The sequence below is a fragment of the Talpa occidentalis genome, unplaced genomic scaffold, assembly GCF_014898055.3.
Source record: "Talpa occidentalis isolate TD23 unplaced genomic scaffold, MPIMG_talOcc4v2.1 talOcc4.3, whole genome shotgun sequence".
Taxonomy (NCBI): Eukaryota; Metazoa; Chordata; class Mammalia; order Eulipotyphla; family Talpidae; genus Talpa; species Talpa occidentalis.
In genome coordinates this window covers 76,884,816-76,904,298 of record NW_023603184.1, presented here as the reverse complement: position 1 = coordinate 76,904,298, position 19,483 = coordinate 76,884,816, and the positions used below count along the sequence as shown (strand labels likewise).

The 19,483-nt window shown below is 34.6% G+C and overlaps 1 protein-coding gene across 1 annotated transcript in view; it reads left to right on the top strand.

Annotated features, from left to right (window-relative positions):
- LRP1B (LDL receptor related protein 1B) overlaps window positions 1-19,483 on the top strand; it is a 1,722,250-nt gene that overhangs the window by 1,122,797 nt on the left and 579,970 nt on the right. The window contains exon 21 of the mRNA XM_054699700.1: window positions 8,029-8,211. Within this exon, the coding sequence (XP_054555675.1) occupies window positions 8,029-8,211 (183 nt within the window). The remainder of the gene's footprint in view (window positions 1-8,028; window positions 8,212-19,483) is intronic.

Here is a 19,483-nt window from a genome sequence, read left to right as displayed (position 1 = left end):
AATTTCCATAGTTAATTAATATCCTTCCTCATTCCCAAGTTGTAGTTAAGGATCAGAGAAATGGTAGGACTTTAAGCATTCAAGAAAAAAACAAGCTGACTGAAAAAAGGTAAAGACATGGATAATAATCAATTCACCTCTCAATATCTGAGTAGTGCCCATGCTTTTGTAAGAGTAAAAAAAATAGCAATTGGAGAAAACTTTGCTTTCTTTCTATAGAAATAGTTGGTAGGTAGTATTTTTCAGAATCTATTTGAACTGTCAGCATTTGTTTCCTTATTTATGTGAGGTTTCATCTGAATTTGCATTTAGATATTACATTCCTGCAATATAAAGACCAGATCAATTCTCTTTTGATCAGGGAATTTATTTCACTTCCAGATTGGTATTTGTGCACACATGAACTTCCAAAGAAGTCTGTCATTGTTTACACTGAAACCTTTTCACAGATAGCGTTGGTGCATAAAAAATTCTACTTAAACGATCACAACCTTATTGGCTTGGAAAATTAATTCATATCAAAATCTTTCAGCACATTTGTTTTAATATATATGCACTTGAGTGGGATGTTCTATGAATCATAAACAGAATTTACAACATTTAGAAGTTGTCAAATCTTTTCTGTAAAGGCTCACATAGTAAATATATTAAATCTTGCCTGTTCAACTACCCATCTCCACTATTTTAGCAAAGAAGAAGCCACAGACTACGTGTTAACTAGTGATTATGACTGTGTTTCAGTAAAATGTTATTACCAAAACCAGTCAGTAGAACAGAATTGGTTTGCAGGTCAGAATATGTTGGTCCGTCATTTAAATCACAAATAGAGACAAGATATAAAGGAGCCATACCCAAATAAGCCTTTATGTCCATATTTCATAGACCAACGAGCTTATTATGGACGAAAGTAAACACAAAAAATTAATGGGGATGAGAAAATTACTAGGATACTTTTTCCAAAGTTGACAGTGCAGCTGGGTTCCAAAAATTCAAATTGTGTGTGTGTGTGTGTGTGTGTGTGTATGTGTAAGACAAGTAGTGGTATGTTATGCATCAACAGCAGCAACAGCTTTTCCAGGTTCTGCAATCATCTATATATGTCTAAAATAGTTGTTAAAATAGAAGGCTGGGCCTCCCCAGTGGCACAGCAGGTTGAGAGCTGTACTGTGAAGCTGTCCTCAGCCTCTGCCTGGCAGGCCACGAAGAATCCCACATGGCGAGCAGACCTCTCTTCCCTCGCCCGCTGCTCCCCTCAGCAGTGTATTTCAGTCAGTCTGCCTGTTCTGTTCCCTGCTCTGTCTCTGGTGAATTCTCTCACCTCCCAACCCCCCAACCCCCGACGCCTCTGACTGTACTCCAGTTTTTGCATAAATAAAAATAAATCTTTAAAATAAAATAGAAGGCAAACTATGAAACCTAAGACATGGAGTCTGTTGGGGTGAAAGGGATGGGTGCCCGGTAAGCATAATAACCAGGAGTTATGCATCTAAAACATAAATGGTACAGGAAGTCATCCATATCAAATGGGATGAGGAAAAGTTTATTTAAAGAGAGACTTCAGGCTTGACTTCATTGTTAATTTTCAGCAGAGACTTAAGTAACAAGGCAATCAGCAGCCCTCCTAGGCAAATCCATCCTACATTTCATAGAGAAGAGCATGATAGTGGACCCACACCAACCCATATTCAGGGTCTAGCCACTCACAGCTCAAGCCTAGGAGTTAGGTTTAAAGAATAAATGGTTCTCTAAGAATTTCTAGAAAACAAGGACCACCTCCTTAGGGAGATGTTAATGGTCGCCTCAGTCAGAAGCAGGAGAAGGTTATAGACACACCCAGTTGATAAATTCAATAAAACTATTGATAGACTGCCAACCATTTCTTTCTTTCTTTCTTTCTTTCTTTCTTTCTTTCTTTCTTTCTTTCTTTCTTTCTTTCTTTCTTTCTTTCTTTCTTTCTTTCTTTCTTTCTTTCTTTCTTTCTTTCTTTCTTTCTTTCTTTCTTTCTTTCTTTCTTTCTTTCTTTCTTTTTTTTTTTTTTAATACAAGAGCTGGGGTACAGTCAGGAGTGTGGGAGGGTGAGAGGATACACCTGAGACAGAGTGGGGAACAGAACAGGCAGACTGATGAAATACTCCTCTGCTCCTCTGAGGGGAGCAGAGGTCAAGACAGGAGAGGTCTGCCTCACCATGTGGGACCCTCGCTGGCCGGCTGGGATCGAACTCGCACTGCAGAGGCTGCAGACAGCTTCACAGCTCAGCGCTCAACCCGCTGCGCCATCAGGGAGGCCCTGCCACACCATTTCTAAGTAGTTTCAGGGTAGTTGAAGAGTATCTAGGAATCTGGAGCTAACAGCTGCTTTAGGTACAGAAATTATTAATTTATAATGATTCATTGAAAATCTAGGAACTGAGATATACTGACACAGCCATTATAGGAAAAGGGCACCATGATTTTTACTTTTCAAAGCATTTTGCAATGAATGACAAGTGAAGGTATAAACTCTATTAAAACAATTCACAAGAAAGTTTTTTCCCCAGATTTGTCTCACAATATAAATAACCCATTATTTTTGCAATACCATTATTAACTATTTCCTCAGGGGATGTTGAACATTCCTTACAAACCAAAAATATATATTATATATTTTGACTGAGAGAAACAGTATAAATAAAAATTTTGCAATTCCTGATATTCTTCTTTATTAATTTTAGGAGAAAATATTTCTGTCTCAGTACAGTTGCTAGTTTTCTAACTCCAAATATTTAGTTACAGTGGATTCATTTAAATATTGGGATAAATTCCACAATCAGTTGCCACATTTCCTCCAGGGCTTTGCAGTTATTTATTTATTACATTTCCCAAATTGTATGCTTGGTTTAAATAGCTTCAGGGTAAAAATATAATAAAATTGCATTAGTTAAAAATATAACCAGCATCATCAACATGAAAACCTAACAGTGAAACAGCATGAGCATATACATATAAACATAGTCATCATTTTAATACTCCTTTGAGACAAGCTGTACAGATTGAATGCCAAGCCCTGAAGCTTAGACAACTGGGGCTTTGGGGAAACACATAGGCCAGGAGCTCAGGTTGAAATGGTCATCACAGGCTCCTCTGAGGAATGTAGCTCTCCATCCAGGGGCAAAATCAACAACTGTTAACAGAAGCTGATTTCATTTGGCAAGAAGGTTGGGCAGAAATAAAACTCCATGAATTTTTCTGTATTTTCTGGCGGAAGATGACTGTTCCTAACAATCACCACTCACCCAGACCTGACAGATACTGAAAAATAGTTTTGTGATGTTTTTAATTTATTATAAGGGGGTAGACTGAGAAATGGGAAGGAAAAGAGTATGAAATTATGAGCATGCATACACATACACACAAACACACACACACGTGCGCATGCTTATCTACCTGGCATTATAATAAACTTGATTGTTCAGGTAGATGAAATAGGTGTATATTGCAAATTTCTGAACTCTTAGAGATCATTTTCTCCCTTTCTGTTTACTGTCTAAGTGCTTCCAAAATGATCTATATGTTACGTATTTGAGTTTTAGAATCTTGTTGAAAGTCCTATCTCTGATTGTCAATTGCTTTTAGGATTATGTCCAAATCATTTAACATAGCACACAGGACTGTTCAATGTCTGGGCCATGCTTTTAGCTTGACTTTTCTTCCCTTTACCCTTCTCACACATCACAGAATTTTATGAATGCTGCTGATTTGTTCAGAATCTATTTTATCCCATTCCATTTTCTCCTCTACCTGATTTTAATCATTTTTTAGAACTTATCTTCTGTCATAAGAAGAATGCCTTATTTGAAATCCCCAAGTCCAGGTCAGTTTTTCTAAGTATATCATGGTGTTTTCACATATGGCCTCACCGTGATATTGCTTTATAACATCTACATCATCTCTTTCCCTGTATCCCATTATTCTATAATCTTTACCTTTTATTTTCACCTGGATTCTAGCAAATGATTTCATCTCTCTACTTCCACACAAGATACGTCACATCTGTTTTTCACACAGCAGCCAGTGAGAGTTTTCTATGGTTTAGATTCAGTTTTAATATCACTCCTCTATTTGAAATCCTCTAATAGAGAGATACCTGGCAAACTTATCTTAGCAGAATTATTGAGAAAGCCTACAAGATTCCACCCCTACCCACTTTGCAATGTTTTGGGCTCATCTCAAATTTCACCTCAGAAAGATTCTCTATCCTCTCTAATTAAGATACCTCCTATATACACGGTACTCCTTATGATAGTCAGGAGAGATGTTCATGATATATCTCCATTTCTTCTCTTTTCTGGAAATAGGAAGCTTGTATTTCCTGGAAACTTTGTGCTTGTGTGGAACCAACATGATGGACCCCATCCACATGACTAGCTCTAACCAATGTGTTGTAATGAAGAGTGATGTATCTTCTTATATTCTTTCCCCTATAGTACTCCTTATATCTATTTTCTTTGCTTACTCTACTCACTTTCTGGATTAATCTAGTTTATGAACTTGTATATTTATATATTTGTTGCTTACAAACTTCCTTTTCCCCTCATGTAAATTCTGTGAGAATAGTAATATTTTTTTATTATTCATTGCTCTGTCCTAGTATTTGTAAAATGTCTGGCACTTTGTAATATATATGTAAAAAGAACCAATGAAGTAATCACTTAGGCCAATATTTTCATTTAAATTAATATGAAACTAATCTCTAGTGACTTTGTGGCTAATTAGATGTATGACCACGAGTACTATTAGCCAAATTTTCTTATTTCTTGGATCTTTCTTCCTCTTTCCTACTTGGCAATCAATTGAAGAAACAAGCTCAGGGGGGGAATAGATTGCCTAATGCAATGTGTAATTTATTGATGTTTCATAAAAGACAAAATTTTAACATGATATTTGAATAAAATAAATATTATTTTTTTAGAAAAAAGCTTAAACAGTAGTTTAAATATTAAAAAAGAGGTTTACAGATACTGCTTGATTATTATATGAGCTATTTTTTCCCTTCTTGAGTGTCTGTATCAGAAAAGTGTTTCAGGAAGGAAGTAATGACTCCAGTGTTAAAAAGGCAGCCTTTATAACTTCAATTAAATGAAATTAAATCATCACATCTGGGTTGCTTATTTGTTGTCTAATTGCAGACAAATTGATTATTAATTTATATTTCTGTGAAATGGGATGCTCTTAGTAAGCAGATATATTTTAATAAAAATAAAAATGAACAGATAGTTAATTCTTTTTATCTCTCGGTTTTAATTTAGCCAAATATAATTTATTTGAAGCATAAAGAAAAGTGAAATACAATATAAACTTCCTTTATATACAAGGCATATAGAATAGAGGATAAAGAAACATAAAAATGTGAAACTGGTCTAGTCATTCTTCTTAAAGCCTATCTAGAGAGTCAAAATCCCCTCCACAGGAATAAAATTCCAATCAACACGAAAGTATCATATGTGGTTTCTGAGATTTTTTTAAATTCCTAAAGCCTACCCTTGAATTCCATGAACCTGTAGACACCAAAAAATAAAAGACTCAATCCTATGTAGTTGTTTTTTTTTTTTTTTGATCAAGTGAGTCTTAAAGAAAATTATGAACATTAAAATGTGAACTGTAAACGAGAAGGCAATTCAGGTTGGGGAGATAATATAACCAAGAATAGGAAGTACATATTAGTGACTTGTGTATATACTTTATTAAGAGGAGAATTGTTAACTACTTAGAGTTGAATGTTTATATTATATAACATATTGTCTTCTCCAAACTATACCCTCATTTTAAAGTTACTATAATCTAAACATTTTTAATGCTCCTTTCTAGATATAATACCAGTACATAGAGATTTAGACATGAGGAACTAAATAAAAAAAAGGAAATAAACACTTCACAGAAATATTACATTCATAATTAATGCATAAGATGATGTTTATAATAAGAAAACAAAGGAGTAGATCCATTTATGAAGCACAAATAAACCAAACAATATGAAACCAAACATAGAAAATGATTTGACTATAGCAGCATAAAACTTTTCTACAAAGATTCTTCTTTCTGTGTGTTCGCAACTTATTTTCAGCTATATATAACACTGAACAAAAGTATTAGAATTCTAGATCTAAAGTCGACATAACTGCAGACAAAGGGAAAAAGGAACTCCTTCACTGTAGTAAGAGTTTATCATTTGCAAATCTCATTTTGAAGCAGGTTAATTGTTGGTTTGTATAGAACCAACTTAATGTTGTAAACCAGTATTACTTTAATAAAATATACAAGAACTACATTATTGAAACTGAAATTATTTTACTTAATCATGAACACTATAGAATGATTTTGGTGTCTAGAAAAGTAGAAAAAGAAAACCTATGCTGTGGGAAGGGATTTTAAGGTGAGACTAGGTGCCTTCTCTGTACATTGGGTGTGGTTATTTTATGTTCTCTCTAGAGGTTACTTTTGAAAATCAATCCTATAGATTTTCTACAAAATATATAGAATTTTCTATATAATACATAGATTTTTCTATAATACATAATGATTTCTATATAATAATTAGTCTATTAGCCCTATATAGATTTTTTTGTGTGTGTGCATTGAGACTCCTATTTTCTATCAACAGAACTTCTTTACTTTTGCTTTGGGCTGGGGGTGTGGTTTTTTCTCTTCTCCTACAACCCAGTTATTACTCTAGTAATACTTGGGAAATATCATCTCTCGTACATCTTTATAATGTTGTATCACCTGACATATAATTATTGAAAGTTTTTAAATAAAATAATCAGAAATTGAGCTATGTGTATTAGAGAAAATAGGAACAATGTTCTGTTGTTGATTTGATAGTCATTCACAAAACTCATTTTAATTCTCACATCTCTGTAAACTACTTTTCCAGTGAACAAATAGAAGTCTCAAAAGACTAAGTAACTAGCTTGGTGATATTATTAGCTTTGACCTTAAGTGAATTTGCCTTGATTCATAACCACCTTATTCCTAGCACATCAAGTAAGGGATAACTTACATATGCTTGCTTCAACTTATCATAAATGGTACAGATTAATTGCCATTATACATGTAATGTGAATTAATTGTTAGATATAACTATGCAAGATACACAACAAATTTGTAGTATTAGAACTTTGGTCTAGAAAAATGTGTACTAAAATATTTATTTGCCAAAAGGGTAATATAGGTTAATGTAATATCACATAATATATATTAATAAAATAATTAATATCAATTATACTTATATTCAATTAAATATAAACCATCTATACCCCCAGTGTTTGCTTCTTTATTCTTGTGTATGCTTATATGTAACATTTGACCTATTATTTTTGTCATCAGGTTTTTAGGAATAGTGTTATCTGGGTACTCTATAAATTATTAATGAAAAAAATGAATTTGAAGTTGTAGTGCCTCATTCATTTCTTATATGTGTCTTTTCTGATTTCAGATTTGAAATATTACATCCTAAAGATTTGCTCATTACTTAGGATTTATGTTTATGTGTTTTTCACAACTTGGAGAGTTTTTTCAAAGATTTTGTTAATCAGAAAGTAGTTAAAATATTTTGATTATTTACCACAATAGTCTGAAAGTACTTATTTAAAGAAATGTCAAAACATCAACCAAATCTTAACATCTGTAGTAGAATGAGGGACCTCTCTTATTAGTAAAAATCCTTCATAGACCTCATTCGTTAAGATACTAATTGAAATCACAACATAGTATCCACACATTATCATACTTTCATGTCCCCTTATCCTAATGTACATGGCATTTTCAGTAAATCTGTGGGAGGCAAGATACATTTTCTCTAATTATTAACATTACTGAAAAGAATTTGAAAATACAGAGAATTTATAGCTATTAAACAACTCAAATAAAATCATGTTCTCTAGCTTCATAGTAATGCCTGAAGAAAGAAAAACTTGAGAAATTATCAAGTTAAATCTTAATTTCTCTCCATTTTCCCCCCTTCTGTCTCTCTATCCTTCATTTCTATTTAAGAGATTCATTCTCCTGCTGGTTGTAGTGAAAATGAATTTCATTGCCATCCTGATGGAAATTGTATTCCTGATATGTGGCGCTGTGATGGAGAAAAAGATTGTGAAGACGGTAGTGATGAAAAAGGCTGCAATGGCACTTTAAGATTGTGTGACCACAAAACCAAGTTTTCATGTCGGAAGACAGGTAAGCAGAGTTTTGGGTTCAGTCTAGCTTGGGCTTCTTAGATGTATAATTCTGTGTGTTTAAGAGGTGTGTTCACATTTATACCTTACACACACACACACATCTATTATATGTATATAATAGATGTGTGTGTGTATGTGTTATCAACAGTAGTAGCTAACATTTACTGAGTATGTCTGCACATTTCTAGATATGTACCCTGTATGAGCTCTTTTCATCCTTGCATTTCACAATGGGGAAATTGAGGCCCAGAGAGCATTTTAATTCAAATGAATAAAAGTTAAAAGGAATTTTACTTTGCTGGCTCATAGTGCCAGCATGGCAGAATTAGGATTTGAAATCAGGTAATCTGGTTTCAGAGTCTGACATTTAAGTCTACAGAAAGACAAGTGCTAATACCATAGATATTCCTCTTTCCATATAAGTAATGCTTAGAACTAGAAAAGATGACTATAAGAAAAAGGTAGAAATGTATATTTTTTTTTTTAATAAATTTTATTGTTATATTCCCCATACAATTGCAGCCCCCCCATTCTGACCCCAATCCCTCCCCTCCCACCCCCGCCACCCTAAAAATGTCTCTGGTTCATAGTTTTTTGTTGATTTTGATTTTCACTTTCTTATAGTTATTCATTTTCCTGGTCCCTTATTTAAGTTTTCTAGATTCCTGCTATGAGTGAGACCATCCGGTATTTTTCTTTTCTTTTTGGCTTATTTCGCTGAGCATGATCCCTTCCAGCGCCATCCATGTTGCTGCAAATTGCATGTGTTTATCTTTTTTGAATGCTGAGTAATATTCCATGGTATATATGTACCACATCTTCTTGATCCAGTCATCTATTTTTGGGCATTTGGGTTGTTTCCAAAGCTTAGCTATGTAAAACAGTTTGCTGCTATAAACATAGGGGTGCAGGTGTTCTTTGAATTGATGTTTCTGTGTCCTTGGGTAAATACCTAGGAGTGGAATTGCTGGATCATATGGAAGCTCTATGTTTAGTAGGTCCAGAAATCTCCATACAGCTTTCCACAGTGGTTGGACCAGTTTGCACTCCCACCAACAGTGCAGAAGAGTTCCTTTTTCTCCACACCCTCGCCAACATTTGTTGTTGCTAGTTTTTTTTAATATGTGCCATTCTCACTGGTGTAAGATGGTATCTCATGGTAGTTTTGATTTGCATTCCCTGATGACAAGTGATGTTGAACATTTTTCATATGCCTGTTGGCCATTTGCATTTCCTCTTCAGAGATGTTTCTTTTAAGCTCTTCTGCCCATTTTTTGACTGGATTATTTTCTTTTTGTTGTTGAGTTTTCATCAGCTCTTTGCAGATTTTGTGATCAGTCCTTTATCATTAGTGTTGGGTGCAAAAATGTTCTCCCAGTTGGTGGGGTTTCTCTTTGTTTTTGTTATTGTCTCTTTTGCTGTGCAAAAGCTCTTTAATTTGATGTAGTCCCAGCTGTTTATCTTTGCCTTCACTATCACTGCTTTGGGTGATGTGTCTGTAAAGATGTCTTTGATGTGCATATCACGTAGTGTTTCGCCTATATTCCTTCTATATGTTTTATGGTTTCAGGTCTTATGTCTAGTTCTTTAATCCATTTTTGAGTTGATTTTTGTGTATGGTGTGAGGTGGTGGTCAAGCTTCATTCTTTTGCATGTAGCGACCCAGTTTTCCCAGCACCATTTATTGAACAAACTTTCTTTGCTCCAATGCATATTCTTTGCTCCTTTGTCAAAGATTAGTTGACCATAAATCTGTGGGTTTATTTCTGGATTTTCTATTCGATTCCATTGGTCTGTATGTCTGTTCTTGTTCCAATACCATGCAGTTTTGATGATTATGGCTTTGTAGTATAGTTTGAAGTCTGGGAGTGTGATGCCTCCATTCCCTTCTTTTTTTTTCAGGAGAGCTTTGGCTATTCGGGGTTTTTGGTGATTCCATATGAATTTCATCAATAATTGTTCTATTTCTTTGAAGAATGACATTGAAATTTTGATTGGAATAGCATTGAATCTGTATATTGCTTTTGGTAGGATGGCCATTTTAATAATGTTTATTCTTCCAATTCATGAGCAGGGGATGTCTCTCCATTTCTTTGTGTCTTCTTCTATTTCTTTTACAGTGTTTTATAGTTTTCTTTGTATAGGTCCTTTACCTCTTTTGTTAGATTTATTCCCAAATATTTGATTTTTTTTGTTTCAATAACAAAAGGGATGGTCTTTTTGATTTCTTCTTCTTCAGATTTATTGTTTGTGTATAGGAAGGCTACTGACTTTTGCGTGTTGATTTTGTATCCTGCCACTTTACTGAACTGATTGATGAGTTGAATTAGCTTTTCTGTGGAGTTTTTGGGTTCTCTATGTATAATATCATATCGTCTGCAAATAGTGATAGTTTGACTTCTTCTTTTCCTATTTGGATTCCTTGGATGTCTTTCTCTTGTCTTATTGCCCTGGCTAGGACTTCCAGTATTATATTGAAAAGCAATGGTGAGAGTGGACATCCTTGTCTTGTTCAGATCTTAATGGAATTGCTTTCAGCTTTTCACCATTGAGAATGATACTGGCTGTTGGCTTGTCATAGATGGCCTTTATGATGTTGAGGTATGTTCCTTGTATCCCCAGAATTTCAAGGGCTTTTATCATGAATGGGTGTTGCACTTTGTCGAAAGCTTTCTCAGCATCTATTGATATTATCATATGGTTTTTATATTTCTTTTTGTTGATGTGTTGGATAACGTTGATTGATTTCCGGATGTTAAACCATCTTGTGCCCCTGGAATGAATCCAACTTGTCGTGGTGAATTATCTTATGGATACATTGTTGGATTCTGATAGCTAACATTTTATTGAGGATTTTGCATCAGTGTTCATTAGGGAGATTGGCCTGTAGTTTTCCTTTTTTGTGTTGTCCTTGTTCGGTTTTGGTATTAGTGCAATGTTGGCTTCATAAAACGTGTTTGGTATTGTCCCTCCTTCTCAAATTTTTTGGAAGAGTTTGTGAAGGATAGGCATTAATTCATCTCTGAATGTTTGGTAGAATTCATTTGTAAATCCATCAGGTCCTGGGCTTTTGTTTTGGGGAGGTTTTTGATTTACCATTTCAATTTCGCTAATTGTAATTGGTCTGTTTAGGTGTTCTATTTCTTCTTTATCTAGCTTTGGGTGATTGTAGAGTTGTAGGAATTTGTCCATCTCCTCTAGATTGTTAAACTTGTTTCCATATAACTGTTCATAGTAGTTACTGATTATTCTTTTGATTTCTGCTGTGTCCGTTGTGATTTCTCCTCTTTCATTGATGATCCTGTTTATTTGTGCTTTCTCCCTTTTTTCCTTTGTGAGCCTGGCTAGGGGTTTGTCTATTTTATTGATTTTTTCAAAAAACCAGCTCTTGGTTTCATTGATCTTTTGGATTGTTTTTTTAGTTTCAATTTCATTTATTTCTGCTTTGGTTTTTATTATTTCTTTTCTTCTACTGGTTTTGGGGTTTTTTGTTGTTCTTTTTCTAGATCTTTGAGCTTCGAGATGAGGTTGTTTCTTTGCGTTCTTTCTTGTTTCTTGATGTGAGCTTCTATTGCTATATATTTTCCTCTTATTACTGCTTTTGCTGCATCCCATACATTTAGGATATTAGTGTCCTCCTTGTCGTTCAATTCAAAAAATTTTTTAATTTCTTCTTTGATCTCCTCATTAGTCCAATGGTCTTCCAGTAGTGTGGTTTTTAATCTCCATGAGGTAGGAAAGTTCCTTGCCTTCTTTTTATGGTTTATTTCTAGTTTGATGCCTTCATGGTCAGAAAAGATGGTTGATATGATTTCAATCTTGGTGTATCTGTTGATGTTTGTCTTGTCCCCAGTATGTGATCGATCCTGGAGAATGATCCGTGTGCGCTTGAGAAAAATGTGTACTCCGTTTTTTTGGGGTTTAGTGTTCTATAGATGTCTGTTAAGCCTAATTGCTCTAGGTCCTTATTTAGAGCTTTGGTTTCTTTACTTATTTTTTGTCTTGTTGATCTATCCATTGTTGATAGTGGTGTGTTGAAGTCTCCCACTACGTATGTGTTTTCTCTGATGTCTGTTTTCAGAGAGGACAACAGTTGTCTGATATATTTTGGTGCTCCTTCGTTTGGTGAGTATATGTTAATGAGTGTTATTTCTTCTTGAAGTATTGTCCCCTGATCATAATGTAGTGACCATTGGGGTCTTTTTATCTTTTGAGTTTGAAATCTGTTTTATCTGATATAAGTATAGCTGTTCCTGCTTTCTTTTTTGGTCCATTTGCTTGTAGGATTGTTTTCCATCCTTTAACTTTGAGCCTATTTTTATCTTTTGTAGCTAAATGTGTTTCCTGGAGACAGCAAAAGGTTGGGTTTTGTTTCTTAATCCAGGCTGCCACTCTGTGTCTTTTTATTGAAGAGTTTAGTCCATTTACATTTAGAGTTAATATTGATATGTTAACATCTGTATTTGCCATTGTGTTTGTCTTTCCTTTGATTTTATTTATTTATTCTTTTAATAACTTTTTTTTTTTTTTTGGCCTTCTTTCATTGTTATTCGTCCCTCTGAGGTTCTGGCTTTAGGACTCCTTGTAGTATTTTTTGGAGTGGGGGTTTAGTTGCAATGAAATTCCAGAGTTTCTGTTTGTCTGGGAAGGTCCATATTCTTTCTTCAAAGAGGAAGGAGAGCTTTGCGGGATAGAGTATTCTTGGTTGGCATCTGTTTTCTTGGAGTCTGTTGACTATGTCCCTCCACTCTCTCCTTGCCCATAGTGTTTCTTCGGAGAAGTCTGATGTCAGCCTGATTGGTTTTCCTTTGAATGTTATCTGTTTCTTCCCTCTTGCCAGCTTCATTATTTTTTCCTTGTCCTGGATTCTTGGGAGCTTTACTATTATGTGTCTTGCTGTATTTTTCCTTTCGTCGTGGAAGTTTGGTGTTCTTCTTGCTTCTTGTATATCAATTTTCAGCTCCTTCTTCACATTTGGGAAGTTCTCTTCAATTATCTCTTTGAATATTTTCTCTGTTCCTACATCTCTCTCCTCTCCTTCTGGTATTCCTATAACTCTTATATTTCCTTTCCTCATGGAGTCAGATAGTTCCCGAAGTCTTTCTTCGTTCTTTTTCCTTCGTACTTCTCTTTCCTTTTCTGTTTTGGTTCTTTTTATTTCTGTGTCTTCAAGATTACTTATTCGTTCTTCCATTTCATCTATTCTGCTTTTATTGCTTTTCCCAGAATTCTTTAGTTCTTCCATTAATTCTTTGATCTCCTGCATTTCTTTTACTTCCCTCTTTAGGGACTCAATTTCTTTCTTCTGACCATTGTTTTCCCTCTCTAGGGACTCAATTGCATTCTTCTGATCATTGATTATTTTTCCCTTATCATTGTTTTCCTTTATGACTTCTGTCAGTTTTTTAATCACGGCAATTTTAAATTCTCTTTCTGGAAGGCTCAGAAATTCTTCCAAGTTATTGTCTTTGCAATCTGGGGGCTGGCTTTCTTTTTGTGGTGTGCTTTTTCTCTGGAGAGTTGCTAGGTTGCGTGTGGTTCTTCTCCTCCCTACTGTCTGTTTTCTAATTTGCCGTATGCGTTGGGACACTGTGTTGTTGGGACTGGCCGGCATCTTGGGTGGGCTTCTCTGTTCCCCTCTGGTTCTTCCAGGAGTCATCTGTCAGTTTCAAGCAGCGGGGCTGCCGGGGCTGTGTGCTGGTGCTGGTCTCCTCCTGGGGGGCGGGGCTCTCTTTAATGGCGCCTGGAGCTCACCGTGGCGGTGGATCCTGCAGGGTTCGCCTCAGCTCCCGTTCACGGGGTGTGGTGGCTGCAATAGTTCCTTTCCACTCACAGTCCCGCTTGCTGTGTCCGTTTTTCTTGTTGGCCGTTTTGGTTTGTTGTTTCCTCCCCTCTGCCGGTGGGAGAGTGCCGCCTCTGTGGGCGGGGGAGGGGAGCAGGGTTCTGCGCTTCCCTCCCTTCTCGTCCTCTTTTATGGCAACTTTCTTCTTTGGGCAGTTTGCTGGAGTCGTCTGTTTATCTTCCGTGTCCCAGTTCTCACTGGGACCTGCCGCTTTTCCTCCCTATTAACTTTTTTTAATCTGTATATTTTTTTTTTTAACTAGTGCTGGATTCCATTAGGAGGAAAATGATCCTTGTCATGTAAGCCTTTGTTCTGAAAGTCACTTAAACTCATTTTTTTTAAATGAAGGCTGTTATTATGACTTTTCCATTTTACAGCATGCAATACTATCTGCCTTCTATGATAAACTGATTTATTTATTTATTTCTCATTCTATACCAGATGACTTGAAGCTTAAAGAATAATAGATTATGACTTAACTATTTTGATGTAATTTGTGAAATGATTGATATCATAATCCAATAACCCATGGAAATAATTTTCTGTAGATTCGGGGATATATTCTGGAACCTATGAAATTTCATTTTAATGTTAAATTGCTTTTGAATTGCTTAATCATGAGCTCTTAGTGATTCATTTTACTCCTACTATCTCAACCCAAATGTAGAAATGGAAAGTTATCACAGTAATAAAAAATACCACATGTCCCTTGGGCATTTAAAAGCTAAAAGTAAATTTTGTTACTTTTCTCCTGATTACAATTAAGCATTCAAATAAGAAATCGATAAATATAAGCTTGCAATTGACATAGATAAATATGTTTGAGGTCCATTCCACGTGAGGGAATTTTCTTTCCATAATAGTTACTTTTCCAACAATATTTTTCACAATTATATGACTCTTCAATTATTATAAGAAAAGTCTCACTTTGGAATATTGGCTAGAAAAGCATGATTTTGAATATAGGGATTAACATATTAGAATATATTAACAGTAGATGAATAACTTGTTAAGTGAATTATTTACTAAATAAGCATATTTTTATTTAATATTCTAAAACTGATTCTGAAGAGTCAGATATTTCACTCAGATTAATACCTTCTAAACATATACCGAACATATTTTTCCCCATGTTACTTCTGCATACTAATGCAGCTTCTGTGCTAATGTTGAAGTATATCAGATAGTTTAGACTTTCATGGGTATATGAATAAGAAACTGGCAAGGATATCGTGAAACCAAATATAAATTCATACAGAAAATCCTGAGTTAAAACTAAATTAATATGTGATCAAGACTCAGATGAATCTCTAAATGTGAAACCATTTTATAAATCTTTATATAGAAATAAATTATAAATAGCTTTATAATAAAGTAAGTTCTAAAATGTACATGTTGGTAATAACTGGTTTGAGCTTTCTATAACAGAAAATATGCAGAGAAGACATATAAAAGATAAATAACAGGATTAAGTGATACTAATAGAAAACTTCAAGTGCTTGTGACTTATATTTTATGTGTATATTGATATTTTGCTTTAAACATGTATGGAGTAGCTTTTACTGAATGTGACTCAACTTAAAAATATATATGGTGTAAGGTGAGTGTGGTACAGTCATATGTGGAGGTATGCAATTCTACTCAAAATTGCACAGTTATGTCATCTGTAAATCAATAAAACTTAAAAATACATAAATATAAATAAATCAATCTGAAGTATAGTGAGGATGATTAATGGAGGGAGAAAAAAACATTTCTTCACATCTTCCATGGAAGAGAGATTTATGGCAGTCTTCTCAATCATCTATGCTTTTAGTTAGATAAAGAAAGCTCTGGGAAGACTTCTTCCTATGTCCATTGAATCACAAATGTCTTGACTTCAAAATTATGCTTTCCCTAAATTGGTACTCAGGGGGTGTGAGGGGTATGGGGAGCATATTTTGATCCTGTACAATGGTTGTTTTAGATTATAAATTGAATTCTGAGATAGGGGCCTCCCTGGTGGCCTACAGTTTAAGTCTCAGCAATAGCACCACTATGGCCTGAGTTCAATGCCTGGCCAGAGAGCTAACCCACATAGCACAGCAGACCTCTCCTGCCTACCCCCTGTTCCCCTTAGCAGTATATTTCAGTAGATTTGCCTGTTCTGCTCCCTAATCTGTCTCTGGTGAGTCTCCTCACCTTCCTGCACCTCTGGACTACACCCCAGTTCTTCTATGCCAAAAAAAAAGAGGGTAAAAAAAGAACATAAAACATATGAAGAAAATTGTCACAAAACAAATCATCAAAAGCATTCATGGTAAATGTACTCAAGATTAAGCAAAAATGAAATCTAAGTCTTTGTTGCAGTGCCATTTAATCTCCTTCAGTGCATTTGAAAAAGATACATGTGTTTAAGTTATTCTTTTAAGCAACAATATTGGTTTTACAGCCCTAGATGTTAGTATTTTACACACAGCAACGTAAACCATCTCTCTCTCTCATGACCTTTACTATCAACATTATAAATATAATATCAAAACCAATAATACATTAAAAGAAAATTTTACCATAAAAAAGTATCCTTTCTCTTTAATATCAGAATGGTCCAAAACTGGAAAAGACAGTTAATATACAATAAACCAAGGGAAATTATTGCAACACAGCTTGCAAGATACCCCAATTCTTAGTATCTCTGGTATAATTTTAGAAAGACCAATCCATATGAAATTAGGGGAACTCTCAAATGGACAAATATAAATGTTTCTTAAGCATGTAAAGGGCAGTGTCGTCTTCAAGAAAATGTCAAATATTTAATAAGTTTATAGTTATATAAAAGAATCTTACATTAACATGAAACTCACACAAAATATTTTCAAATTTGACCACATATTAGGTCCAAATTTATGGAAAACATTCCCCCTATACAATAATTGAATCAGAAATTAGCATTAAACAGATTTAAAAGCCATGCATTTTAGAACTAAATCCACACTTCAAAACAAGAAATTAATTCATAAATCACAATTCATATATTTAAATTTTAGAACCAAATGAAATTAGATGGCTTAAAATTAAAATTTCTGTGAAAATGTATTTAAGTAGACTTTATTTTTTAGATCAATTTTAGATTCACAGTGGAATTGAGCAGAAAGTTCCCACATCCTCCCCTACCTTCCCTGCCTACAAACACAGCCCCCTTCACTATCAGCATTGTGTAGCTGAACGATAGATTTGTTAAGATGATGAAACCATATTTATGCTTTGGCACATCCTTAGCACCCAGTCCATAGTTCACATGAATATTCACTCTTGGTGTTACACAAACTATGGGTTTTAATAAATACACAATATGTGTCACACTAGTGTCATACAGAAAAGTTTCATTTCCCCTAAAAACCATCTGTGCTATGTCAGTTCATTTACCCTTCATCATATCTACAGACAACCACTGATCCTTTTATTGTTTTTCAAGTTTTGCCTTTTCCAGAATATCACTTAGTTGGAATCATACTGCATATATCTTTTTCAAATGGACTTCTTTTAGTTAGTAATATACATGTAAGTTCCCTTCTTGTCCTTTCATCACTTGATAGTTCATTACTTTTTATTCTATTGATTGTGAGTATTTCTTGGGTGTATCTTCTAACCTAATAAAGGGCATCTTGGTTGCTTCCAAGTATTGGCAATTATGAATGAATTTGGTATGCATATTTATGTTCAGGTTTTTACATGGATATGAGTTCTCCCTCATTTGGGAAAATACCAAGGAACATCATTGCTAATAGTGTGGTAAAAGGATGCTCAGTTTCCAAGAAACTGCCTTACCATCTTTCAAAGCTATAATTTTGCATACCAAAAGCAATGAATGAGGAGATCTCATTTTTTCAAGTCCTTACTGCCATTTAGTCTATCAGTGTTTTGAGTTTTCACCATTCTAATAGGTGCATGATGGTATCTTATTGTTGTTTCAATTTCATTTTCTTAATGTTCTATGGCATTGGGCATTTTTTATATGCTATCTGACAGTAAATTGTTTTTAATAGCTAAATGTTTCAAATAACCTAAATAGGACAAAATATGGCACTAGGTACAAGCATCATGATACATGAGTATAGTAGAATACCAGAAATACCTTGCAGCAATTTTAAAGAATGAAAAATGCTATAACACATTTACATGGATAGTTCTGATGATTAAGCATTGAGTGAAAAGTGAGAAGTGAAGTGAGGATAGTATGTGATAGTCATTTAAATAAAGAATAAATAAAGTATATAAGTTTTTATAATCCAAATATTTCTAGAAAGACTCTCAACAAAGCATGGCTGTTTTTGTCCTTGCTTATGGGGGCAGGGAGGTTAGGGGAAAGAGTAAGAGTATTTTACTTGTATAATCTGTTGATGATCTTTCCAAGAGTGGTGATAGAGTAACCTCACCCATCTATCTTTCATTCTAGATTCCATTGAAAAGGCAACATATGTTTTCAAGGCAGGTCCCAGGGTAGTGTTAGGAGTTAAGGATAAAGTTGTCTTTAGCAAAAGAATGTAACAAAACTAACTGGCACATGTGGGGATTTATCTCTGACAGTGACTTCACAAACACTCTCTGCTCTGATCCTCTGTGTGATGAAAATCCACGCGTGCTTTTGTGAATGGTTGAGTCATTCTGTCCTATGTGTGGATTGTTTTGTTTTCCTTCCCCATTTTTGTATCAGTAAATACAAAATGAATTGGTGAATTTAATCACTGTTTAAAATCTATACGTGTAATGAGACCCCAAAATACTCTACATGAAATAGTGTTTTTGTTAGAATTATGTGGTAGATTATAAATGAAGAATTTCTAAATACAGCTCTTCTTTTCCTTCCTGTAACTAACCCAATGGAATACTTTTATTTATTTATGATGAAAATATTGTGATGAGCTCTCCATTGTCAGTGTGCTATAAAGCTAATAAGCTACTTTGCATATTGCTCCTTAGGAGTCTGGTATATTTTTGTATATTTTCTTTTGATTCATCCCACTGGCGGTTTTAAACCTATTGCTATGTACTTACTCTTCTCTCCTGAATGTAAAGAAGGGTACACCCACAGTTTGCCTAGAAGAATTCTTCTTTAAATATCGATCCTGTGACCTCCTTACTCACAGGATCCTGAGGGACCTTACTGATTTTTCTTTCCTGTGCAGTCAATTTCTTTCTCCACACTAATTTCTCTTCCTCTCTATAAATATAACTAGTTCAATAACTTCACAAACATTTCTGTGATTTTATTAGCATCTCCTTCCTTCCTCCTTCCCTTCATTAAATGACCTTGTATAGTGTACCTAGATGTCTTATTTCTCATTCATTTCCTACCCTTTGCAATCAAAGATTTAATCCTACTTTTGATGAAATTGCTAGTTTGCTGGACAACAGGAATTACTCCTCAGTCATTACTCTTCTCCATCTT